Consider the following 27539-nt stretch of genomic DNA (forward strand, 5'->3'; position numbering starts at 1 on the left):
TTTTTTTTTAATCCAAGCCACCCTTCTTTGATTCTGCATAGTCTTGTTTCTAAAAATAGGAATCAAGATGTTTTTCTTTTACTAAACAGTGTGGGGTTATCTTCAGGGGTAGAGAAATAAGTAAGTAACTGGACAAAGTGTCTCAAAACTCAGCCATGTGACGTCATAAAAATGAGGGATTATCCATCTTTTTTTTAGGGGTTTTCTCCTTCTTTCATCTCCCTCATTTTTATGACGTCATATGGCTATTTTTAAGACACATTGTCCAGTTACCATAAGTTACTTTTAAATGAATTGACTGTATTTTCCTTTTAATGGTTCCAACTGCTGTTATGTCAGGTGTGCGACATTAATAGTTAGAGTAGTGGTTCGCCTTGGCCCAAAACTGGTGCAACTCTTTTCCATGCACAGTCAGGACTTCCAGACAAAGGTCGTGCAATCAAAGGATTATCTGTTTTAACCTATTAGGTACTTAACACCTCGGATATTTGGAGAGAAAAGGAGAAATTTTGGATCCCCTTAGTTATCCTTGGTTGTTGGACCTGACGTTAGATTGTCATGGGCAGCAGCCTCGCCAGTATGAGGTAATTGATATGTAATATAGAATTGGATTAAACCTGTTTATTGGCCAAAGCATTTCATTTACATATTTTTCCCTTAAGCCTTGAGCTTATTGTTCAAAGGTGGGGGGAATTTTTAAGTGTAGGTGATCTTTAAATTAGAATCAGGGAGGAAGGGGACATTGGGCTGTTTATTACACTAGTCTCCAAAGTTTTATAACAATATTTTCTTTAAATTCGTTGAATTAATTGAATTTTGATTGGTTGGTTCATTAATTTGAGTGTCCAAACATTTCAACTACTAATTTACAATTTACAGAAGTGGTATTTTTGTGTATTATCATTTGGAAAGTGCATCATTTTATTGGCTATTGTCTTATCCCTATGATTTCTGAATTAAAATAGTTCAAATTAAAAAACAAATGTTAAACATAAAAATATTTATTATGTATTTTCAGTGAAGTTTTCTCATAGTCTAAACAACAAATTCACTTTATACATATATTGATTATTGTGTTAAGGGATAAGACAATGGACGATAAACTAATAAACTTCCCCAATCGTGTTAAAAAAAACACACCCCTTTTGTAGATTCAAATTATAGGATAAAAAGTAGTTTAACCAACCAATTACGATTTAATAAAAGTTCCCAAAGTTTTAAGTCAACATTTTATGCAATTTCAGAGGTTTGGGTCCCCAAAAGCTTCATTAAAAAGTGGTCGTCGCTAACATATTATAGACAAATCGACAGTTTAAACATAATGACGAAATCATTTTTTGACAGGGATTACTAATGGATGTATTATTACTTGGATTTTACGACAGATTTTCATGTTCTCTGAAGTGAAACTCGCAGCGGGCTAAAATAACAATTCCACCTATACCATCCCCTTTACCCCGTCCCCTCCACTTCTACTGGACAAACGAACTGACCAATAATAGCAACCTAAATTGACGACAATTTTTCCCCTGTCATAATATCCACGTATATTATATATCCACTGGATTACTAATACAAGATAAGCTAGTATAGGTGGATCAAAATTTAATATGTAGGTAGAAAAGAAAGGCATTACATACTAAAAATAAACTCTTCATTTTATTTTTTTTCCTATCCTATTCTGTAAAGAAGTGAGGATCTCGCTAATCGCTGAACAGATATTGTTCTCCCTTACAGTGAAGCTTCTTATTGGTCCTGGGAAGGTTTTAAACTATTTTTGGAGAGGGTGTCTTCACCCCCTTCCCCCCAAAAAATATGTTTTACTCTTTTTAAACTCAAATTTAAAATGGGAATTTACCCCCTCCTACCTTAAGTGCCCCTTGAGGCTTCTAGGGGCGTATCCGCTAGTTCTTTATAACGGACAACAGATCTATAGTATAGATGTATATACAGATAATACCCCCCCCCCCATTTTTTTCAATGACCTTTTTCGTTTGCTAGCAAATTGTTTTCTTTACTTGGCTGTGTTAATATTTCCGAAATCATTCGTTGATTTTAATTGTTATATTGAAATACAGTTATGTAACCCTTTCTCCCTATAGTGTTTTACTCTAATTAACGGCCATAAGGACAAAGTAAGTTATAAAGTAGGTAGACTATTACATATACAAGATAAGCTGGTAATGGATATATTATTAATTGGATCTTACACCAGATTTTCATGTTCTCTAATAATAAAGTTAAACTTGCAGCGGGCTAAAATAACGTTTCTACCCTTTACCCCATCCCCTTCCCTCCTTCTGGATAAACAAGCTGACCAATGAACGAGTGCCATTTTAGCGAGCTAACAACCTTGTTGTCCTAGGAATCATTTTTCCCAAATTCCTAAAGAAAAGTTTTGCTTTTACATAAGAAAGGATATAAGAATTTTTTTTTAAATTTTTAAAACATATAAACTTAATTTTAAATAACAATAAGGATGACAACATCCATAATAGCGAAGCTCTGAAACGGTAGGACAAAAGGGCATTAACACTTGTAGATTGTCAGAAATATATAATTAGAATATAAATGTATAAGAGTCGAAGCAAAATTGTAAGTAAATTTGTTGTAAAATTGCTTGATGCAGGATAATGTTTAAGGACATACTTACATACTTACTTGATGATAGAGTTGCTTCGTTTATAATATTGTACTTTGTTGTCCCAGGAATCAGTATACCAAAAATCAGATCAATCGGATAATTAGATCATATAAAATTTTGTTGTTAAAATAGTAAAAAAATCAACATGTTGTAAATGGACGTAAGGACATTCTGGTAACGATTATAGAGTTGCTACTCTTTCTTAATTGTACCTAACTACTACAGGGATCACCAAGCAAAATTTGAAATCGATAGGACAATTCTAACGTGCCTAAATTAACGAAAAAAGCTATCCGTCACAGGCGGACGGACGTACGGATGGACAGACCCTAATTATAGAAAAAGCTTCGCTTTAAAAAATATCACTCTTTAAATACACTATTTTTTTTAAATGAAACAATTAAATTTGAATAAACTAGTCTCTTTTTAAATCAAATATATTTTATATAAAAAAAGGCTATCAGAAACTATTTTTATGTTTGAAAAATGATATATAAAAGCCAATTTAAAAAGCAAGTTTATTTTCTTTAGTTTTAAGTAACAGATGTCCGTTTAAAAATGTATGGTTCGAATCCAGTTTTTATGGAATAAATTAAGTATAAAAGTGAAAACGTTTTGTTTACAATATATCAGGAAAGGAGAGGGCATTGGGGTGTTTACTATGCTAGTCCCCAAAGTTTTATAGTAATATTTCTTATTCGGTGACTTAACAACTTTGGACACTTTTACTGAATTTTGATTGGTTGGTTCATTAAGTTGAGTATCCAAACGTTAACCCTTAACGGTCGGGGGGGGGGGGGGGGGGGGGCGTTGAACGCCCCCCCATCCGGTTTTTTCTATCTCATTTTCTGTGTGTGAAAGATAAAGAGCCCAAACTGCTTGACTTTTAAGTATGGGTATAACACATAACTGAGAGTTGGAATTTTTTGAATATCTCCATCCTGGCGGGCACAGGATGCCAGCAAACCTGGCAGGGTCATCCAGGTAAAGAGCAAAAATATTTTTTTGACTAAAACAAAGCATTTTATCATACCAAAATACTAAAAAATCCTCTAGTAGTACATCCTTATATAAAATACAGGTGTTCAAGTCACTTTCAGGTTCCAGGTATGATCCTGCAGGTCCTGATCCTCCAGGTCTCAAGAAATCTTTAAAAGGCTCCTGTGGCCGTAATTTTTGACTTAGAGACTTCAAATTTTAAACTTTAGCTTTTCTTACATGTCTACATAACGTATTAAAATTTCATTTTTCCCGCCGACCGCCGACTGCGGCGGCTGGCAGCTGCCAAGTACAGCTGCGGCCGCTGAAACTTATTTTTGATATTTCTAATGTAAAATTTACATAAAGATAAACATTTTCTGGAAAAAAAATTTCTTCTAGCTTCAAAAATAAGAAAGTTACAGCCGTTTGAAATTTTTAAGTAAAAAAGACCTAAAAACAAAGGTTGTTAAATAAAAGGGTGAAGGAAGCGAAAATTGACTTAGACTTATAAAAGGTCGGAAATTCATTATCAAACCATGGACTTGCACAAAAAAAATTAGCCCTCTAGCTCTAATAGGAACTGAGATAATAAGGGGGGGGGCGTTGAACGCCCCCCCCCCCCCCCGACCGATTAAGGTGCGGCAAGGGGCCCGACTGTAAGGGGTTAATACCACTAATTGTAAAAGAAGGGTTAGTTTTGTGTATCATCATTGGGAATATTGTACATTAATCGATCGGACATTGGGTTAAAAAATTTTGGGACTTTTATTACAACTTGATTAAAATGTAACCAATAATTCTAATCTGCTCATGGAGTAATTTTGTTTATTATAATTGGGGGTGTGCTTATCGTCCATTGTCCTATCCCTTAAGATCCCTAAGATGTACCTATTTCTCAGGGAGTAAGGGAGGGGACAATGGATAGAATATTCAATTTTTAGGAGCCTCAGACTTTGGGTACTGTCTTAAAGGGAATGTATAAGAATTTAGCAGTTTCTGACTGAGTTTGGGTACTAGCGCATCAAATGCCGCTAACTCGATGGTTTTTTTTAATATTGCAGAAGAATTTGTTATGATGTTGCTGGTTTTAAAAAAAATTCTTAAAAAATATCATTTCATAGATAAAAACTTTATTGTGATATTTGTGTAATAAATAATCTAAGAACCCTAATCTAACAACCTAAATTTAATTCTTGTGTATAGTGTCATTTAAAATCTAGGAAAATGGGTTGTACGAGTTCCAGGGAGATTTATAATTAATTACAAAATGGTTACGTCAGTCTGATATACTGGTAATCTAATTTTCAAATGATTGTTTTTTTCTTGGACCTTTTTTCTTATTTTATAGTTTTCTAAATTTTATTAACACCCCCTTGACAATTTCCTTTAAATTTTCTGGATTAATCTGAATTTTATGGCCTTATTTTGAAAACTCTTAAATTGAATTAATTGCCCATTGTCCCCTCCCTTACTCCCTGTATTTTTCTACATTCATGTATATCAGGAATCTAATGGGATCAGACAATGGCCAATAAATTGATGTACAACATCCTTAATCATGATTCACAAAATTACCCCTTCTGTTGATTACAGTTAGGTGTTCAAACGTTTGGACACTCAACCTAATGAACCAACCAATCAAAATTCAATAAAAGTTGCCAAAGTGGTTAAGCCTACGAATAAGAAAATTTTATAATAAAACTTTGGGGACTAGTGTAATTAACAGCCCAATATCTCCTCCCTCCCTGCATGTATGTATATGTATACTCTTAAGAAGGTATATTCCTATTTATAATACTAGCGACTTCGCCCCTCGCCTCTAGGGGCTTTGCCCCATGAGGTAATTTTTAAAAAATAAAATAATTCTGGTGCTGCGTTCATCATTTATGGTCAGAATCATTTTTTTGGGGGGTTTGGGGGAAATTTTCATTTTTTTTTTTTTGGGGGGGGGGGGGGGGGGTAGGCCCGTAGGGGGTGTCCCACCCCCCATGAAAATAGCTTAAAACCACCACAGGACCAATAGGTATGTAGAAGAGTAGAATACGATCGGTTCAGTGGTTACCGAGATTTTAAGGGACAGACAGACAGACATTAGTTCTACTTTGTATTATAGATAAGTAAAACTATCTTACTAGATAGTTATACCTAACATTTTATAAGATTCTACCCAATATTTCAAATACTAGCACCTAGCATCTAGGAACTCTATTCGAAGGGGAAGGAAGAGAACAGAAAATAACCTAAAACCACACTGGTACCCTTGTGAAGCTTTTCTTTAATGGAGAACTCAATCGGTTCAGTAGTCAAAACTTTATTTCATAATGCTCCTATTACAAACAGACTATAAACCCTTTTATTACACGACCTTTTTTCCAAATGTTAACAGTCTGTTTTGGGGCTACGGCATTGTTTAATCATTTTTAATTGGAACTATTTAACATCTTTAGATATGATACGGTTCATATTTATACATAACGAAGTAAAAATGCAAAAACACATGAAATTTCATTTAAATTATTTAATATTTTAGTTAATATATTAATAAAACATACATAAAAACAATAAAATATTAATAAAAATTAGTAAAATCATTAATACATGAACAAGTATGTCCATAAGTAGCGCAGCAATAACCAGCTAACGAAAATTAATTTTTAATATAATGATTTTTTTTTAAAAAGCATTTAATATGATGCTATCCATGATTTTTAAGTATGGCTGAGAACCGGTTCTAATCAAGAGGATATTAAACGATTCCGAAGCCAAACTAGAAAATATTTTTTAAGTATTGTAAACAAAACTCCCTGTTTATCAGACATAAGGACGAATAGACGTATGGACATACACTAGTTATAGAGTAGCTTCGCTACTAAAAAATCAACTAAATATAAAAATTTATCACAGTTTTAGTTATTAAATCATAATAATAGTAATACAAAATACAAAATTTATCAATTTAAGTTGAGTTCAGAAATATTACACTTTGAGATTAAATATGCAACTTATATCAATAAATTTTGTCAAAATAATGATTCTTTAAGATTGAGTTTCAACAATTTTCGGCCGTTTTGCCTTTGTTGACTCTGTGTCAGCTGTTTCTGTTGTGGACGACGACTTTCTGGCTGTTCCGTCATCACTCAGATCGTGCTGAAGACTCTCAATATACCTAAACAACAATGGATATATTATTAATTGGATTTTGCAACAAATTTTCATGTACTCTGATAAAGCAAAACTTGTAGCTGGCTAAAATAATGATATTCATAATCTTCTCCTAATGGATGAAAGAACTGACCAATAAATAAGGTCCATATTAGCATGCTAAATTGACGACAAATTTTCCCATGTCAATATCAGTGGCGTGCGAACCGAAGGGGGCGTTTGGGGCAATCGCCCCCCCCTAGCGACCAAAACGCCCCCCCCTGCCCCCCCCTAGCAACCGCCCCCCCTGCCCCCCCCTAAATGTTAAAAAATGCCCCATTTTGCCCCCCCCTGGTCAACAAAAATGCCCCTTTTTGCCCCCTACCCTACAATAAGCAAAACTATCCCAGTTTCCAAAAAAAAGATCAAGAAATACTTCAAAAAAAAAATTTTGGCGCTTCGCGCCAAACAGACAGTTACTATTCATTTAACCTTACCAAATTTTTAAATTAGTGTAGAAATTAGGTTATAATCTATTTTCACTGAACATAACAAACCAGGTAATAGGAAGTATTTTATTTTGTATAATATAAACTTTTTACCCAAGAAATTTTGTACATCCCCAATGATGATACACAAAATTACCCCTTATATAAATTACAATTAGTGGATGAAATGTATGGAAACTCGACTTAATTAACCAACCAATCAAAATTCCATTAAAGTCCCCAACGTTGTTGAGCCAACCATAGACGTCCAAGGGGGGGGGGTAATGGGGCGAATACCCCCCCCTCATTTAAAATTTACCCCTACCCTGGGGGTGCCGTAGGCACCCCCAACCATTTAGGAGGCCCCCCCCTAAATAAAAAAATCTCTAATAAAAAAAATTTTTGCGCGCTTCGCGCGCATTTTTAATACTATATATTTTAAAAATTTTAATTACCCCCCCCCCCAAAATTTTACCCTGGGGGTAAATTTTGGGGGGGGTAAACTAAATTTACCCCTGCCAACAGATTTCAGGGAGGGTAATTACCCCCCACAAGTAAATTTTACCCCCGGGGTAAAAATTTTGGGGGGAGGGGGTGAAAATAAATTTGCGGCGCGCTTCGCGCACCATTTTATCCCACCCAAAAACGAATTACCCCCCCCCTTAAAAATTTTTTATCCCCCCCCCCCAAAAAAAAAGCTTGGACGCCCCTGGAGCCAACGAATAAGGAAATTTTATATGAAATATTGGGGACTAGTGTAATAAATAGGTTAATTTATCTTCTGTACTATTTTTTCGAAGATGCTTTCTAGCTCCCTTCCTTTCGGTCATTTCAGGGGTGGGAGAAGGGATGGGGGAGAAGAGATGGGGGGGGGAAGAGGTGGGGGATATAAATGGGAAATAGGAATGGGGGAAGGGATGGGGAAGAAGGGATAAGGACTAGGAGGCCCATAATCAAATAATCCCACCCCTTAAAATGCCTTTATTTAAAATTAGTATATATAATCAAAATGCCCCCCCCTAAAGCAAAGTGCCCCCCCGGGGCACTTTGATTTAGGGGGGGGCAAAATTTTACAAAATCTTCAAAATGCCCCCCCCTAGACAAAGTGCTTCGCACGCCACTGGTCAATATATCCACGTATTTACTATATCGATTAAATTAACCTTATTGTGTTATTCGTTAGCTAAAAGCATTCAAAGATTACTATTGAATTAAAATTAGGTTGTACAAAATAACTTTTTAATAAAAAATTATATAGGTAAAACATAAAATTCACTTTAAATAAAGATATTTTTGAATATGATTTTTAAAAATATTTTTTGTAAATAAAAAATTTACCTAATAGCGCGAAGAATAACTTCTAGTTGATCCGCATCTTGGGGTCCGCTGGCGTCAGCAGCCGCAGCCGCCACCGCGGCTGACTGCTGGCCTGGCAGCAGGTTGCGCAGCTTCTCTACACCCTCCATCTCAGAGTCAAAATTATTGTTCATTGACGTCGGGTTGCTGTTTTCTACGGTCTTAATAACCATTTTCTGTAGGATCCTAATTATAGAATATAAGCTGACGCTTCTCTGGGGGCGTACGTCCAACCGCCGTGGATTTGTGACTTAAACTGAGCGCTTTATTTAAGTTTATTTTTTCTGAGAAAAAATGTGTAATTGACGGACGGACGGACAGGCGCACGGGAGGATGGTTTTGTGTGTGTGTGCGTATGTTAAGACGTGCCTGTACAACTATATTTTTGGGGGGGAAGGAGGGGGAAAATCATATCTCGGTGTAAGGAGCAAATAAAAGGGGGAATTTAAAAAGAGAAAGAGAAAGAACGATATTTAAAAAAGAAAGAAAAAAATTAATAAAAGGGATAAAAAAATATCAAATGATAGATAATTGAGTGATAGGGCAATGGCTGATAATTTAATATTCTACCCAATTTTAATGAGTTATATTTGCTAGAGAGAGAGAGAGAGAGAGGGAGAGAGAGAGAGATAGAGAGAGAGAGAGAGATAGAGAGAGGGAGAGAGAGAAAGAGAGAGGGAGAGAGAGTGAGAGAGAGAGAAAGAAAGAGGGAAAGAGAGAGGGAGAGAGAGAGAGAAAGAAAGAGGGAGAGAGAAAGAGAGAGGGAGAAAGAGAGAGGGAGAGAGAGCGAAAGAGAGACAGCAAAAAAAGAGAGAATAAAAAAGAAATATAAATATAAAGATAAAATGTATTTCTAAAATTCTCTTTGATTTTTGTTTGTACATCAGACTTAAATCTTTAATTCAGTTAGCTGATTAGAAATTTGTATTTGTAGTAGCAAAGCTCCTCTTTAATTAAAAACGGCATATTGTCAGCGACGTTTGGGGTAATAATGATTTTCTCGGATGTTGTTTACGAGAGACGGCTGAATTTTTTCTTCTGAATATTTTTATTACAATTAGCATCATGTCTATAATCTATTTGGTCTCGGGGCTAACCAAACTGTTTTAATCTTATAATTTTTCATTTTGATATCCGTGGAAAGCTATCTTTAAAACGATGTGATAAATAACCATTTTATATTTTGTAATTTTATTTCTCGTATTCATTCGAATCCAGTGGATAGGAACCGGTTCTCATCCATACGACAAAACTATGTCTAGCATCGTATTATATCCAGCTTTCTACGAATATAAAAATGTACAATCATAAGATAACTATTATATATTAGGAATAATATATATTGAACAATTTTTTGTTAGATGCACAAAAAAATTGTAGTATGTTTTAATGTATAATCAACTTTTTACAACTTTAAAAACCTAAACCTGACTCAATTATGGCAATCTCAACTTTTCAAACAAATATGGAAAAGCATCCAAACGGGTTAATTTTAATTTAGTTAGATTGCTCAAATTATTTTTTCATGCTTTAATTTTATTCAAAAATATTAAAAGTAGAAAAGACAGTTATTTAATCGAATAAATTTATTAATACAATAAACATTTCATAATTTTTATAATATAATACAAAAATTAATATTTTAACTATTATCACAGAGTTTTATAGATTACATTTTTACACATTATATCATTTGATTTAAGGACCTTTGTCTTGGGTTTATTAAATTCTCCAAAAAAAATAGTAAAGAGAAATAATTTCTTCCTTGTTCTAAAAACTTTTGTCTTGAGGTGCTAATTCTGAAAATATTGATGACTCAAACCCGTGACCTTATTCTGAAATTCTCTAACATACTTTGATTTGAACAACGTTTGTCTTGAGGTGCTAACGCTAATTTTCTAAAATGTTGATGGCTCGAACTCGTAACCTTATTCTGAAGGTCCATTATTTACTTTAGATAAAGTACTATTTCTAAAAACGTTGATGATGACTCGAACCAGTGACCTTATTCTGCAGGTCCCTGATATACTGTATGGCCTGCAGGATGACCTCCAGGTGCGCGGCCTCTGTGTTGTTGTGTGTGTCCGCCTGCACCAGGTTGGCCGGCAGCAGGGAGCGCAGCTTCTCCACGTCGTAGCTGGACAGGTCGCGGATGTCCTTCAATGGCAGAGCAAAGTCCATGGTCATTTTGGAGATTATTGTTTTTTTTTAACTAAAGATACAAATTTGAATGTCTTTTCAGAATTAAATCTGAATTTGAACTGAATTAAATCTAAAATAATGGTAAAAAGAAAATTTCTCTAAATGGGGAACAAGTCGAAATTCTCCTAAAAAGGGAATGTCAAATTAATCAAGGGGGGTGGGGTGGAGATTAGGGGAAGGGGGTAAGGTTAATTGATCTAATTTGTAATTGGGTCAGCGGTCAGCCCAAGGAAAAAGAAAGGGGAAATTGAAGATGGGAAAGGGGTGACAAAAATGGGTGTGTCTTGACTAATATATTGATAGGGAGGGAGGTGACATAGGACTGTAAATTATACTGGTACCCAAAGTTTATAACACGTTCTCTCATTCTTTGCCTTAAAAACTTTGGTTACTTCTATTAAATATTGATTGGTTGTTTAAAATAAGCAAAGTCTAAAAGGAAGTTGTAATAGGGTGTCATCGCTATTGAAACTATTTAAAATTCCATAAAAAATCGTTATTTTGATATTTAAATGAATGAATGTTAAGGTGGAAATAATGGATATAGGATATAGTGGATATATTGACAGGGGAAAATTTGTCGTCAATTTTGTTTGCTAATATGGACCTCATTTATTGGTCAATTCATTCATCCAATAGAATATGAGGGAATAGGGTAAAGGGGGTGGATGGACTGTTTCACTATTTTAGCCAGATGCAAGCATCACTTTATTAGAGTACATAAAAATCTGGTGCAACATCCAAGTAATCATGTATACATTGTGGAAAAAGATTTTGGGATTTTTGTTAAGCACACACAAGCCTTGTTATGCTGCTATACCTAATCCACACGGGATTCAAATTTCAAAATATTGGACAAAATTTAGGTTTAGAAAATCTAGGATTATTAGCAGTGTAACAGGTTTTTAAACTCTATCTGATTTTGGTAGAGGGAGAAATTCACTGAAAAGTTAGCCATGTGACATCATAAAAATGAGTGATTATCCATACCTTTTTTAGAATTTTCTCTCCCACTCCCCTCTCATCTCCCTCATTTTTTTGACGTCACATGGCTAATTTTTGAGTGACTTTCTCCCTCTACCTGATATTGTGTAGCGAAAGATATTGTTTAGGATACAGGATTCTCATTTACAGTGAAGATTCTTATATTTTGGCTAACGGAAGGTTTGTCATTATTTTGGATGAGGGTACTTCTATCCTCCTTATAGAAATTACCCCTAGAAAAATTGGTCCACGCTTAATTTTTTAAAACTAAAATTGAAAGTGGAAGGTAGACTTACCCCTCTCTCAAGTGCCCCTAGAATCTTTTAAGCCATTGTGATATAAAATTCAGGTGTTCAGGATGTAACTATAAGTATTACGAGTTTTCTCATGGTTGGATAGATAGATAGATAAATAGCTTGGTGGAAAGATAGATAGATAGATGGATAGATGGATAGATAGATAGATAACTAAAATTCAGGTGTTCAGGATGTAACTATGTATAAGTGTTACGAGTTTTCTCACAAATAGATAGATATATAGATAGATGGATAGATAGATAGATAGATAGATAGATAGATAGATAGATAGATAGATATATAGATAGATAGATAGATAGATAGATAGATAGATAGATAGATAGATAGATAGATAGATAGATAGATAGATAGATAGATAGATAGATAGATAGATAGATAGATAGATAGATAGATAGATAGATAGATAGATAGATAGATAGATAGATAGATAGATAGATAGATAGATAGATAGATAGATAGATAGATAGATAGATAGATAGATAGATAGATAGATAGATAGATAGATAGATAGATAGATAGATAGATAGATAGATAGATAGATAGATAGATAGATAGATAGATAGATAGATAGATAGATAGATAGATAGATAGATAGATAGATAGATAGATAGATAGATAGATAGATAGATAGATAGATAGATAGATAGATAGATAGATAGATAGATAGATAGAGAGATAGATTGATAGATAACTAAAATTGAGGTGTTCAGGATGTAACTATAAGTATTACGAGTTTTCTCATGGTTGGATAGATAGATAGATAGATAAATAGATATATAGATAGATATATAGATAGATAGATGGATAGATAGATAACTAAAATTCAGGTGTTCAGGATGTAACTATAAGTATTATGAGTTTCCTCATGGTTTGATAGATAGATAGATGTATAGATAGTTTGGTAGATAGATAGATAGATAGATAGATAGATAGATAGATAGATAACTAAAATTCAGGTGTTCAGGATGTAACTATAAGTATTATGACTTTTCTCATGGTTGGATAGATAGATAGATGGATAGATAGTTTGGTGGATAAGTAGATAGATAGATAGACAGAAAGATAGATAGATAGATGGATAGATAGACAGATAGATAACTAAAATTCAGGTGTTCAGAATATAACTATAAGCATCTTAAATTAAGGTAAGGTATAGCGTAGCAACTCTATAATCGTTACCAAATAGTCCTACGTCCATTTGAAGCATGCAGATTTTTTGACAATAATTCAATGTACACATAATAAGATTTATCTGATTTTAGAATAATAATTCCTATTACAACAAGATCAATATTATAAGCAAAGCATCTCTATAATCCATTCCTAAAAAAATGTAAGCATGTCCTTAAAAAGTATCCTGTATTTAAGCAATTTTGCAACTTTATTCAAAAGTTTTGTTCAGTATCAATTTTCTTCTTATTAAGTTCTGACACACTACAAGTGGTAAAGTTCGTTTGTCCTTCCTTCTGATTTTAAAGCTTCGCTTTTATGAATGTTGTCATCCTTGTTGACTGTCGACTTGGTGGTATAGCAGATACAAGTTACATATCAATGACATAAGTCTCAATATTAATTGGTTTTTACTTATTCACTACTGCGTAAATCCTATATCTACCATGTAATAATAACAGCAATAAGTTAAACATTTTGGAAACTAAAAACATTTAAATTAATTATCATTTTGATTCTTTTAATTATCCGAAATATTTAAATTAAAATTTTCTCTATAATTTATATTTTGACGTAGCGTGGTAACTTTACTTGGGTCTAGTAGAACAAGGATGACCGCAACCATAGAGGAAAAGCCACGGATCTAAAGGGATAAGACGTTGGCCAATAAACATCTCCAATGAGGATACACAAAATTAACCCTTCTGTAGACTAAAATTAATGGTTGAAACGATAGGACACACATTTAATAAACCAACCAATCAAAATGTAATAAAAGTCACCAAAGCTAACGAATAAGAGAACGTTAATATAAAACTTTGGTGAATAGTAAAATAAACAGCCCAATGTCCCCCCCCCCCCCCTACATAAGTTATACCACATTGTTTCATGAATATTCATTCTAGGCTTGAAACTGATTTTTTTAACATGCTAAATTTCATTATCAAAGCTATCCTTTGAAACATACAGACGAACAGACAACCTTAATTTATAAAACCTTCGCTTTTAAAATTTAGAATTGTTAGAATAATAACATAAACGCTTTAGTAAATTAACAAAGACAATTTTGTGAAGGATGGGGAGGGGGGCTATTTATTGAAAGAATGGGTGTTTTCATTGGTTTACAAAAATAATAAACAGCGGAAAGATATATAATGCAATAATGGATATATTATTACTTGGATGTTGCACTAGATTTTCATGTACTCTGATGAAGTGATGCTCACAGCTGGCTAAAAAACGATACCCTCCCCCCCCCCCCATTTACCCCATCCAAGAAGCCCCAAACTGCAGGCATAAAAACCTACTAACCTAACCCAAACAAACATTATCAGTTACAGCAAAATACTATTTAGTGAATTTGTAACTATATTGACTTTACACATGCTTTTTACACATGCGAAATTTTGCGGTATCTATGGGAACACCGGGAGTAAAGAAAAGTAAAAATTTTCAGGTGTTTTCCAGACTTGCTGTCTCCAGGTCCAGTGTTGCGTTCACACGGGGTGGTCAAGCATACCAAGGGTAACCTGTAATAAGGTTAAGAAAATAGTTTCTGTCTCCATGTCCAGTGTTGCGTTCACACGGGGTGGTCAAGCATACCAAGGGTAACCTGTAATAAGGTTAAGAAAATAGTCTCCATGTCCAGTGTGTCGTTATGAAAAAAAAATAGTCAGTGATACTCGGATAGATCAATGGAAAAAAATATAAATGTAAAACTGTTAAGCTTTCCATAAAAACATAATCTATCCTTTTCAGAAATCTAAAGATACCAACCAAGTTACACTTTTAGAGAGTTAACTTCTTTTATGAACTCTTTAAATTCCGCTGTTAGCAAATAGTCCTAATGTTTTTAAAACATTATTTATAATTTTTGTTTAATACCTAGTAACTTAAACTCATTCAAAAATTATAAAAAGGGGAACTTTGTTTAATAAATTTAAACTTTATCTTCGGTATTTTTGTGCCTTAGAAATTAAACACATTAAGCTATTAAGTGGTGAGGTACCTTATTTTCTTTACCTTTGATAGCAAATCCTCGAGCATAACAAATACTTGGACTATTCATTTGATTCACAGGAGGGCAGTGGGTTCGAGCCCTTTCATTAATACAGGGGAAAATTCTTGAATATTTTTATAATCCTCGAGTACAACAAATACTTGGACTAGGTATTCATTTTGATTCACAGGAGAGCAGTGGGTTCGAGCCCTCTCATTATTATAGGAGAAAATTCTTGAGTATTTAATAATCCTCGGGTACAACAAATACTTGGACTATTCATTTGATTCACAGGAGGGCAGTGGGTTCGAGCCCTTTCATTAATATAGGAGAAAATTCTTGAGTATTTTAATAATCCTCGGGTACAACAAATACTTGGACTATTCATTTGATTCACAGGAGGGCAGTGGGTTCGAGCCCTTTCATTAATATAGGAGAAAATTCTTGAATATTATAAAAATCCTCTTGTAAAACTAATTTTTTTTTATTTAAATAATCTATGAAAATACTTGAAATAGAAATATTTAGATAACAATCCTTACATGAAAGTAACAAAACGTCTGTCTGTCTGTGTGTGCCGAAGGATCTCGTTATCGCTGTAACGATATTGTTTCCCTTTAAAGTGAAGCTCTTTATAGGTCCAGATAGGGATAGACATTTGGAATTCTTATGTAGCCTCGACAATAAAATAAAGATTTTTAAAAATCCAAAGAATTTACCAAATTTAAAATACATTTGGAGCATTTACTATGTAAGATTTTTCAGAGAGAGAGGGGACAATGGGCTACTTCTTACACTAGTCCCCGAAGATTTATGATAACCTTTTCTAATTCGTTGGCTTAACAACTTTGAGGACCTTAGTAAATTTCGATTGGTTGGCTCATTAAGGTGAGTTTTCAAACGTTTCAACCACTAATTTTAAACTACTTAAGGTGTAATTTTGTGTATCATCATTAGGGATGTACTTCAATTTTATCGGTCATTGTCTTATCCCTTTAGATTCCTAAAGATTTCTATTGAAAGTGACCAGGCTATTCTATTTAATTAAGGCAACATGAGGGGGGGGGAGGGTAAGGTTAGGTTAAGTACAATGAGGGTAGGGGGGGAGATAGATAGTAATCGCGGTGTCTTTTTCATAAAATACACAAAAGTGTCAAATTGGCTTCGACTAATGGATAAAGAATACGTGGATATATTGACAAGGGAAAATGTGTCGTTAATTTTTGTTGCTATTATGGACCATATTTATTGGTCAGGGAATTGATGGGGTAAAGATGGTGGATGAAGGATATCGTTATTTTAGCAAGCTGTGAGTTTTATTTTATTAGAGTACATAAAAATCTTGTGCAACATCAAAGTAGTAATATTTCGATTGTTCGGCTACATCCAGCTTGATTGATTCAAATTCCACTTGTTACTTGTTGTTACAGGGGGGGGGGGGGGGGTGTCAGGTTCGAATCCTTCCCACAAAGCGTCATACTAGAGATTTTAACAATGGTATACCTTCTGCTGCTATGTCAGGAACGTGACATTAATAGCTTGGCTCTTTAAAAGAAACACAACATATTTATTCAAACAGAACTTTAAAACTAAGGTCATGCAATAAAAGTGTTGAAGAATTAGAGAGAGAGAGGGGACATTGGACTGTAAGTGCAATGTTCTCCCAAGTTTAAAGAGCATGTTATCTTATTCGTTGACATAAAACATTATTAATTCTGGTTGTGTTGTGTACAAACTACTTTTCCAATAATAATTTATATCTACAGAAAGGTTGTTTATCATAATTGGGGATAACAATTACAAAAATTGACGTTACCCCAATTGTCATGAAAGAAATTATTGAAGAAAATTAAATTAATAAATTATAAAATAAAATTATTGGTGGAAAAGTTTGGAAACCAAATCTAGATCTAAGAAAAAAAGTTTTTAAGCCAATAATGAGAGATCGTGTTTACAAAACTTTGTATTCCCTTCCTCCCTCATCTTTTTATTATTCGTGGAAAATTGTCTGTGAAACGATGCTATACATGATTTTTCGGTATGGATGAAACCGGTTCTAATCCAGCGGGTATTAATCGAATTCAAGGCTATACTAGAAAATGAAATTTATAACGATACTTCTTTTTCCTGCGTTAAAGTCATTGTTAGCTAAAAGTATTACAAAAATTAACGCAAAAGCCCAAAATATTTTGAACAAGGCTCGGCATCTAGAGCGACAGCTGCAGCCACCATGCAAAGCTACAGAAGCCTGCCCTTCAGCCGCGTGTCTTCGTAAGCCTCTGAATAAGCCGTAGTTCAAATCATCCACCCTACGCCGAAATCAGCCTAAGCAGTTACCAGACAAAACTACCTTAAATAGGCAGCTGTAATACTCATTTTAACACAACGAAAATAAAGTAACTGCCGAAACAAACCGATTTGATTGGAAAAGGCATGGCACGGGGCTGGGAGGAAAAATCAGCCACCTCCCATAGCCATCAAATTTTCATTCAGCCACTATTAGTTGCAGTCCCCAAAGGCCGTAGCCGCAACCTTTAGACGAAGTCACAGCTACGCGGCGGCTGCCAACCCCCTAATCTCATTTTAAACTTTTGGCTTTCCTTTTGAAATTGTTATCATCCTTGTTAAATATATATATCTTTAGGTTATAAACTTAACGCCTCTAACCATAATTTTGTCCATAAAAATCTGTATAATCCCTTTAAAAATGTGAGAAAGAGACAATAAAGAAAAAGACTAAATGAGTTCATATTTAGTTTATTCTGCAGAGTTGCTAGAGACGAGCAACAACCAACAAATAGCGGGATCTTTAACTTATCAGACATCCACCCCCCCCCCCCCCCCAGCCCCGCCCATATTTAGGTATATTAATATTAATAAAGTGTTAATATAGCCTCATATTTCTCGCGCTTAGTGTGGAGAATAAATAGATTATCATAAAAAATCGGGGGGTCAAGTCTGGCTCCACCCCTTTTATAAACCCCCTTTCCCCACTTCCCTTTGATCCATCCCCCCTTATTTTTGTATTAATTGACCGCAAAGGCAAGTATAATAATAAGAAAGTGGGTGGAGATTCTTCTCTTCATCTAAGTGTGAGTATATTTATCTTTATTACCCCTCCCACCTCCCCTTGGTTGTAACCCCATCATTTTCTTTTGTGTGTGTGTGTGTGTGTGGGTGTGTGTAGTGTGTGTGTGTGTGTGTGTGTGTGTCCAGACAGGAAGGAATGCCTAGTGGCGCCAGCTATCCATATTTCACACCTGTGTAGACATGAAAACCAGGGAGGAAGGGGACATTGGGCTGTTTATTACACCAGTCCCCAAAGTTCTAAAACAACTTTGGAGACCTATACTGGATTTTAAAATCACTAATTTTAATCTACATAAGGGGTGATTTTGTGTATCATCATTGGGGATGTATATAAATTTATTGGCTATTGTCTTATCCCTTTATATCCCTGTGTGGACATATACAGTCAATAAAATATCAGAGATCTTAAGGGACAAGACAATAGATGTACACCCACAATTATGGAAAATATGGACAGAGAAAATTTGTCGTCCATTATTTAGCTTGATAAAATGGACCTCTTTTTATTGGTCAGTTCGTACATCCAATAGAAGGGGAGGGGATAGGGTAAAAGGGGTTATTTTAGCCAGCTGTGCGCATCAATTTAACAGAGTAAATGAAAATCTGATGCAACATCCAAGTAATGATATATCGATTAATAGAAAAACAACAATATAATTTTATAAAGAAATTAAGCAAGCGAGCGAGAGAACTTGTCTACAAAACTTTGGAGATCAGTATAATTTACCATATAATGTCCTTTCCTCCCTTCCTGATTAAATATAAAGATTAGATCTTTTCATGAAAATACCCACTTTCGAATTTCAATCTTCTGCTAACCTAAAAAGTTACTTTAGGGGCCTAGAAATATATGTACAAAATTTCAGCTCTCTATCTCTACTGGCGACCTAGCGCCAGGCATGTAAAATATCAACAGATAACGGTAGCACGGCGGTTTTAACAATATCTCAGTAATGTGCAGGTTTTCAGCTCTTCTGCATATTTCAATTTAAACACATAAGGCCAAAGATATTATATCCAAAAAATCTTTTGTCAAAGTCTACTCTAGACCTAGCGCCAGTCAGTTTTCTAAAATCATGCATTTTATACCTGTGAAAAATGAAATCGCCAGCGCTAGGTGTAGAGTAGACTTTGACAAAAGATTTTTGGGATATCATATCTTAGGCCTTATGTGTTTAAGTTGAAATATGCAGAACACCTAAATTCACCTTCCAAGCCATTCTCTAAGCATTTTAATTTTTTTTTAGAAATAACGGGATTTCAAAACTGCCTTTTGAAAAGGCCTAAAAAATATCTTTTTTTGTCCCTTTTTTCACTGTATATAGTTACAACTTGTTAAGATATTATTCTCAGTTAAAAAAAAATTGGCGCTTCCAGCACCAAAACCGGCAAAAACAGGCAGTTAAACTTCTGAACCCCTACTTAACCCCCTGACAGACCCCCCCTCTATCTCGGCTCCTGTTACAGATAGAGACGTAAAACTTTTTTCTGGTTGTTCATGTGTATTTTTAGAGAATTGCTTTTTCTAGTCATAGCGGTCAGACCGCTCCTTATCCGCTTTTTAGCGTCCAGCCACTAAATATTAAAACAGCTGTAGAGCGGCCAATTTTAAAGCTAAGAAAACCAAATTTTATGACAAATTATTATTTTTTATAATAAAAAAATACCTTTTTTGACCATCGCCGAAAAACGACAAATAACGGAAACCGCCAATTTTGGCGGTAAAACGGCCAATTTTAAAGCTAAGAATACCAAATTTTATGACAAACTATTATTTTTTATAATAAAAAAATACCTTTTCTGATCATCGCCAAAAAACGACAAATAACGGAAACCGCCAATTTTGGCGGTAAGACGGCGGTTGGCGGCGCTAAATAATATTTTTATCTGTTTATAGTTACAACTTATTAAGATATTATTCTCAGTTAAAAAAAAAGAATTGGCGCTTCGAGCACCCAAACTGGCAAAAACAGGCAGTTAAACTTCTGTATCCCTACATAACCCCATAACAGACCCCCCTCTATCTCGGCTCCTGTTACAGATAGAGACGTAAAACTTTTTTCTGTTGGTTCATGTGTATTTTAAGAGAAAATTACTTTTTCTAGTCATAGCGGTCAGACTGCTCCTTATCCGCTTTTTAGCAGCCAGCTGCTAAATATTAAAAAAGCTGTAGAGCGGCCAATTTTAAAGCTAGGAAAACCAAATTTTATGACGAGCAATTATTTTTCATAACAAAAAAAACGACAAATAACGGAAACCGCCAATTTCGGCGGTAAAACGGCGGTTGGCGGCGCTAGTTTTATCTGTTTATGATCACAATAAAGACTATATACAAAAATTGGCTGGTCTAGAGCTGTTTTAGAATTCCGCTACTGGCAGCTTAAAAACGGCAAAACTACAGGTAGGAAATAAAAAATCAGTTAAAAATCGGTCAAGGAGTGGCCAAACGGTCATGGCCTTACTATTCACGGAAGTTTATTATTACTCAAGAATTAATATATATTTTTTTAAAAATTTAATTGATTTGAAGCTTACATGGACTGCCGCCACTGGCTGCGGTCAGCTGGAAACAACAGCTGATTTAAAAAAAAAATTTAATATGTCATGTAGGCATGTAAGATAAGCTTAATTTTACAATTTTAAGGCTATGAGTAAAAAAATAAATACACTGGAGCCATTCAAAGTTATTTGAAGACTAGGTGGAATCTATCCTGCTGGATCATACCTGAACACCTAATTTTCATCTTATTTTTTACTAAGGTTGATTAAATATTACAAAAGTAATTACAAGAGAGTTGTCCTTACTTCTGATCTTAGAGCTTTGTCTTTATGGATGTTGTCATCCTATTTTTTGTCTGTATTTAATCACTTATTAATGTTGTCATCATTGTCATATTATTTGATAAAAATATCAATGCTTTACAAATAAAATTTATAGAGAAGATCATCTTGATGTTTTTAATAATTAGATTTGTATATTTTGATTTTGTTGTTAACCCTTTGTAGACAAATTGATAATATTTCTAAATGTTATTTTTTTTAAATTGTCTGCGTCTGGCATCTGACTAAAATAAAAATCTATGCATTAGTTTAAACAATTAACTGTCTTGACCCTTTCCAGACCTTAATCAGCCAATTTTTGTATGTAGTCTTTTATTGTGATCATAAACAGCTAAAAATATTAATTGGCGCCACCAACCGCCATTTTACCGCCGAAATTGGCGGTTTCCGTTACTTGTCGTTTTTTGGCGATGGTCAGAAAAAGCATTTTTTTTGTTATGAAAAATAATTGCTTGTCATAAAATTTGGTTTTCCTAGCTTTAAAATTGGCCGCTCTACAGCTTTTTTAATATTTAGCGGCTGGCTGCTAAAATGCGGATAAGGAGCAGTCTGACCGCTATGACTAGAAAAAGTAAATTTCTCTAAAAACACACATGAACCAACAGAAAAAAGTTTTACGTCTCTATCTGTAACAGGAGCCGAGATAGAGGGGGGTCTGATATGGGGTTAAGTAGGGATACAGAAGTTTAACTGCCTGTTTTTGCCAGTTTGGGTGCTGGAAGCGCCAATTTTTTTAAACTGAGAATAAAATCTTAATAAGTTGTAACTGTAAACAGATAAAAATATTATTTAGCGCCGCCAACCCCCGTTTTACCGCCAAAATTGGCAACTTCCGTTATTTGTCGTTTTTCGGCGCTGGTCAAAAAAGGTATTTTTTATTTTAAAAAATAATAGTTTGTCATAAAATTTGGGTTTCTTAGCTCTAAAATTGGCCGTTAAAAAATAATAGTTTGTCATAAAATTTGGTTTTCTTAGCTTTAAAATTGGCCGTTTTACCACCAAAATTGGCGGTTTCCATTATTTGTTGTTTTTCGGCAATGGTCAAAAAAGGTATTTTATTTATTATAAAAAATAATAGTTTGTCATAAAATTTAGTTTTCTTAGCCTTAAAATTGGCCGCTCTACAGCTGTTTTAATATTTAGCGGCTGGACGCTAAAAAGCGGATAAGGAGCAGTCTGACCGCTATGACTAGAAAAAACAATTCTCTAAAAATACACATGAACAACCAGAAAAAAGTTTTACGTCTCTATCTGTAACAGGAGCTGAGATAGAGGGGGGGTCTGTCAGGGGGTTAAGTAGGGGTTCAGAAGTTTAACTGCCTGTTTTTGCCGGTTTTGGTGCTGGAAGCGCCAATTTTTTTTGAACTGAGAATAATATCTTAACAAGTTGTAACTATATACAGTGAAAAAAGGGACAAAAAAAGATATTTTTTAGGCCTTTTCAAAAGGCAGTTTTGAAATCCCGTTATTTCTATAAAAAAATTAAAATGCTTAGAGAATGGCTTGGAAGGTGAATTTAGGTGTTCTGCATATTTCAACTTAAACACATAAGGCCTAAGATATGATATCCCAAAAATCTTTTGTCAAAGTCTACTCTACACCTAGCGCTGGCGATTTCATTTTTCACAGGTATAAAATGCATGATTTTAGAAAACTGACTGGCGCTAGGTCTAGAGTAGACTTTGACAAAAGATTTTTTGGATAAAATATCTTTGGCCTTATGTGTTTAAATTGAAATATGCAGAAGAGCTGAAAACCTGCACATTACTGAGATATTGTTAAAACCGCCGTGCTACCGTTATCTGTTGATATTTTACATGCCTGGCGCTAGGTCGCCAGTAGAGACAGAGAGCTGAAATTTTGTACATATATTTCTAGCCCCCTAAAGTAACTTTTTAGGTTAGCAGAAGATTGAAATTCGAAAAAGGGTATTTTCATGAAAAGATCTAATAAAGATAACAATGATAACACCATCCATAAAAGCGAAGTTCAAATCCGTAATCATTAAAGAAAACAATTTTTTTTTTAAATCCTTTAGTGGCAACGTCTCTTAAGGGGCGTTTCGTCGTATTTTTACATTAGCATTTGATAGGTTATTTTAGGTTAGGTTAGGTTAAGTTGGGAAATTGCCCCCCGCAGGAGCTAGAAATAGGGGAAAGTCTACATTGAAAATACAACGAAACGCCCCTTAAGAGGCGTTGCCACGAAATGGACTATACGCGAATATTCTTCCAAGGATATTTCTTATGATGAAGATATTAAGCTTTAGATTATAGTTAACAAGATGGGTCGGTTTATTAAATGGAGTGTTTAAACGTTTCAACCTCTAATAGTAATCTACAGAAGTGGTAAAGTTTGTGTACCATCATTGGGGATGTACTTCAATTTATCGGCAATTGTCTCATCCCTTTAGATCCCTGATCTGTTAGTCTTTTACTCTCTCATAATGGAGTGTACAATTTTCGGATCTACTGCAGTTCACGGTAAAATATTGCTGGTAACGAATATTTCCAAAAATCTATGAATTTTAAAGGCTGCTAGCTGATAAACGGCTGAACGTACAGATCATGCCCGCACACTGTTTTAAGCAGCATAAGAAGGCCTACAAATAATCTGGAATAGCCATAAATCAATAATACATAATTATCTCGCAGTGCAGAGAAATGCGCGAAAAAGGCCTATTTTACGCGTTTTTCTTCAGTGAAGCTTACCCTGTGCATCATTGGATCTAGATTATTTGTAGGCCTTCTTATATCGCTTAAAATAGTGTGCGGGTATGATCTGTACGTTCAGCCGTTTGGCAGCTAGCAGCCTTTAAAATTCATATATTTTTGGCAACATTCGTTACCAGCAATATTTTACCGTGAACTGCAGTAGATCCCAATTTTCTGTCTTTTTGTAACTATTTTGATTAATATTAATAGTTACTAATCATTGGCTTGTTTAATTTCAAACAGGAATATCAAAGATTTAGTTATCGCAAGTAAAAAAAAGTTGTATTTGATGAAAAAGAAAAAATAAGCAACATACGAACCCAAAATCTTTAACAATTAAAAAAGAAACAGAATAAAAAAGCTTCTAAGTCAACTTATTTTGTATCTTTGATCTCAAGCTTTAATAATATTTTGCCTGATTATATTTTTATATATGTCACGTGGTTGACATAGTAAAGACTTTTAAAATAAGTCGCTTGACGAATACTTCTTAGAATCAATTCTTAATTTATTAACAAATTTCATGGTTTAGAACCTGATCCTTAAATTCAAATTAAGTTTCTAAAGACTGATACTTAAATAAGTTACACTTACTCCTTCAGTTTCCGTTTTATTCCCAATCCTTAAATTCTATAAGAGTTACTCCTTTAGTTCCTACACTAAAAACATATAAATATCTTTTATGACCATAAATAAATAGATACTCTTTTTTAAGGTTTGATCCTTAAATGATTATTTTTGAATTCCCAATCCTTAAATTCTAGATGAATTACTCCTTTAGTTTCTGCTCTAAAAACTTGACAATTGAAGCAGAGAATTTAGATATAAAAAGCAGGATTTGAAATGTATTTTAGAAAAACATATTAATAATACAACAAGAATGTGAAAGTTTTAAAGCGCGAAAATTGAATAAATGAAAAATAGAATCTAAATACCCCAAGAAAAAATCTAGGGGTACTGGAAACACCCTCTAATGGATCAAATTTTGTTTAAGGGGGGTGTCAAATTTTGCGGGTGCGGGCAAACCCTAATTTACTGGGTTACAGGGAGGGAGGGGATATTGGACTGGAACTTAAATTGGTCACTAAGATATATAAGTTTTCCGGAATTTTAAAGTTATGGTGAGATTTGAAATCTGCATCAAATTTTGAGGATTTTTTATAAAATTCGTTTTTTCTATAATTCTTTATCTAAAAGCTGAAATGCAATTTAAGTTAATTAATTTTGGCATCTGTGATTGGTGGATTTAAAAAATCTGCGCTCTGATTGGATGGCGTACATCATTCAACCAATTAGAGCGCAGGTAGTTTAAAATCCACCTATCCTATTGGTCAAAATTAATTAACTTAAAATGCATTTTCGCTTTTAGATAAAGAATTATACAAAAAACGATTTTTATAAAAAAAAATCCTTAAAATTTGATGCAGATTTCAAATCTCCCCCTAACATTAAAATTCCGGAAAACTTATATATCTTATTGGTCACCAAAGTTTTATCAACACAGTCTTTTATTTGGTGGAATAAAAACTTTGAGAACTTTCATTAGATCTCAATTGCTTGGATTAAAATAGCATTGACCTAACATTTTCTAAATAATTGTAATCTGCAAAAGGGGACTGTAATATTTTAGGGGTACTCAATTTTTTTATAAATATATTCTCTCATAATTTGAGTTAAAATTGGTTGGTTAGTTAAAATAGCAGTGTCCAAACTATTAAACCATTAACTTAATCAGTAGCAGGAGTTATTTTGTTTATCATCATTCGGGATATCAATTTATCGTTCATTGACTTATACCCTTAAGATCAATTGATTTGCTGTAAGATGAAACAAAGATAATGAATATGTTGTGAAAGCTCTATAAGCTTTTACAACATGCTGTTTCAAATTACAACAAAATTTTACATTAGCAAAATTCACAATTTCTTGTCAAACACGTAATTCGTGTTCTTTGTTGCTTAGCGTCCCTCACTCTACATATCTATATGTAGTTATGTCCTTATGAATCGTTTCTTTTCTTCTCGCATAAATCTTTTTATGCAATTTACTTGGTTTTTTTTTGTCTGAAGCTTAAGATTTCTATAACTACAGAACTGATTGAGTTCTCCCTCTCAGGGAAGCTCCACATAGATCCTGGCATGGTTTTAGGCTATTTTATTATTAGATTTAAACCTTTGGATGGTTTAAGGCTATTTTTCTGCCTTTTTCTACCCCTTCATTTATAAATGATAGGGGCGCTGCCGTTATTTTTTCTTACAGAACGCTAACAAATTAACATGTATTGAATATCAACGAGCTGTTTCTAAGTTTTTAACTGGATTACCTTCATGGTAGAAACACCTATGTAGTATATGATAACAAGATCAAACCAATACAAAACTGCCGAGGGGAAATATTTTAATAAGTTTGTTTTTAAATGATTAAATTCTTCTTTTCTTCCCACCAATTTGGGTCGGGTTCAAGATTTCAATTTTTCAAAGATAGAATTATGTGCTTTTTCAATTGATGTTCTGCTTATTAAGTTCTGACACTCTACAAGAGTACTTTTTCGTTTGACTTCCTTCTTATTTTATAGCTTTGCTTTTATGGATGTTTTCATCGTTGTTAAATTAATATTCTCACTTAAATTAATTTAAATATAAATATAAAATTAGCCAGTAAAATAACGAATATTTTACGCTTTGAAGAATATAAAATTTTTTGTCGTCTATTCATTTTTATTACATTTTAAGCTTTATACATTCAAAATAATTCACTGGAAATTATGAAATAAGAAAGAGAGAGAGCGAGAGCGAGAGAGAGAGAGAGAGAGAGAAAGAGAGAGAGAGAGAGAGAGAGAGAGAGAGAGAGAGAGAGAGAGAGAGAGAGAGAGAGAGAGAGAAAGAGAGAGAGGGCGTTTCATTATGGACACGCCTAGCAGAGCGAGAAGCGAAGAAAGTATTAAAGTAGATAGACTTATTAGAATAGATAGACAAACTAATAAAATGGATAGACTTATCAGAATAGATAGACAAAATGATAAAATGGATAGACTTATTAGAATAGATAGACAAAGTAATAGAATAGATAGACTTATTAGAATAGATAGACAAACTAATAAAATGGATAGACTTATCAGAATAGATAGACAAAATGATAAAATGGATAGACTTATTAGAATAGATAGACAAAGTAATAGAATAGATAGACTTATTAAATAGATATACAAACTAATAAAATAGATAGACAAAATGATAAAATGGATAGACTTATTAGAATAGATAGACAAAGTATTAGAATAGATAGACTTATTAGAATAGATATACAAAATAATAAAATGGATAGACTTATTAGAATAGATAGACAAACTAATAAATGAATATACTTATGAGAATAGATAGAAAATCTAATAAAATAGATAGACTTAATAAAACAAAATTACTTATTAGAATATATAGACAAACTAATAAAATAGATAGACTTATTAGCATAGATAGACAATCTATTAAAACTGATGGACTTATTAGAATAGAGAAACACACTAATAAAATAGATAGACTTATTAGAATAGATAGACAAACTAATACAATGAATAAACATATTAGAATAGATAGACAAGCTAATAAAATAGAT

General features: G+C 33.7%; 2 protein-coding genes across 2 annotated transcripts in view; both read right to left on the reverse strand.

Annotated features, from left to right (window-relative positions):
* Positions 1 to 27539, reverse strand: part of MED18 (mediator complex subunit 18) — a 550858-nt gene that overhangs the window by 247006 nt on the left and 276313 nt on the right. The gene's annotated exons all lie outside the window — the stretch shown is intronic.
* LOC145318386 (uncharacterized) lies at positions 6129 to 8868 on the reverse strand. The gene is made up of 2 exons (XM_080159680.1): positions 8593 to 8868; positions 6129 to 6791 (listed from the first exon to the last, which is right to left on the reverse strand). The coding sequence occupies exons 1-2, from the start codon at positions 8781 to 8783 to the stop codon at positions 6662 to 6664; spliced, it is 321 nt and encodes a 106-aa protein (XP_080015806.1). The 5' UTR covers positions 8784 to 8868; the 3' UTR covers positions 6129 to 6661.

This window comes from Acartia tonsa, chromosome 4 (genome assembly GCF_053477335.1).
Source record: "Acartia tonsa isolate MP-2025a chromosome 4, ASM5347733v1, whole genome shotgun sequence".
NCBI classification, from domain to species: Eukaryota; Metazoa; Arthropoda; class Copepoda; order Calanoida; family Acartiidae; genus Acartia; species Acartia tonsa.

Bases quoted from the DNA above. Each gene is read 5' to 3' on its own strand.
- LOC145318386 (XM_080159680.1), bottom strand. From the start codon at position 8,783: ATGGTTATTAAGACCGTAGAAAACAGCAACCCGACGTCAATGAACAAT. The intron at 6,792-8,592 runs GTAAATTTTTTA...ATTGTTGTTTAG, and splicing joins GTTATTCTTCGCGCTATTAG to GTATATTGAGAGTCTTCAGC.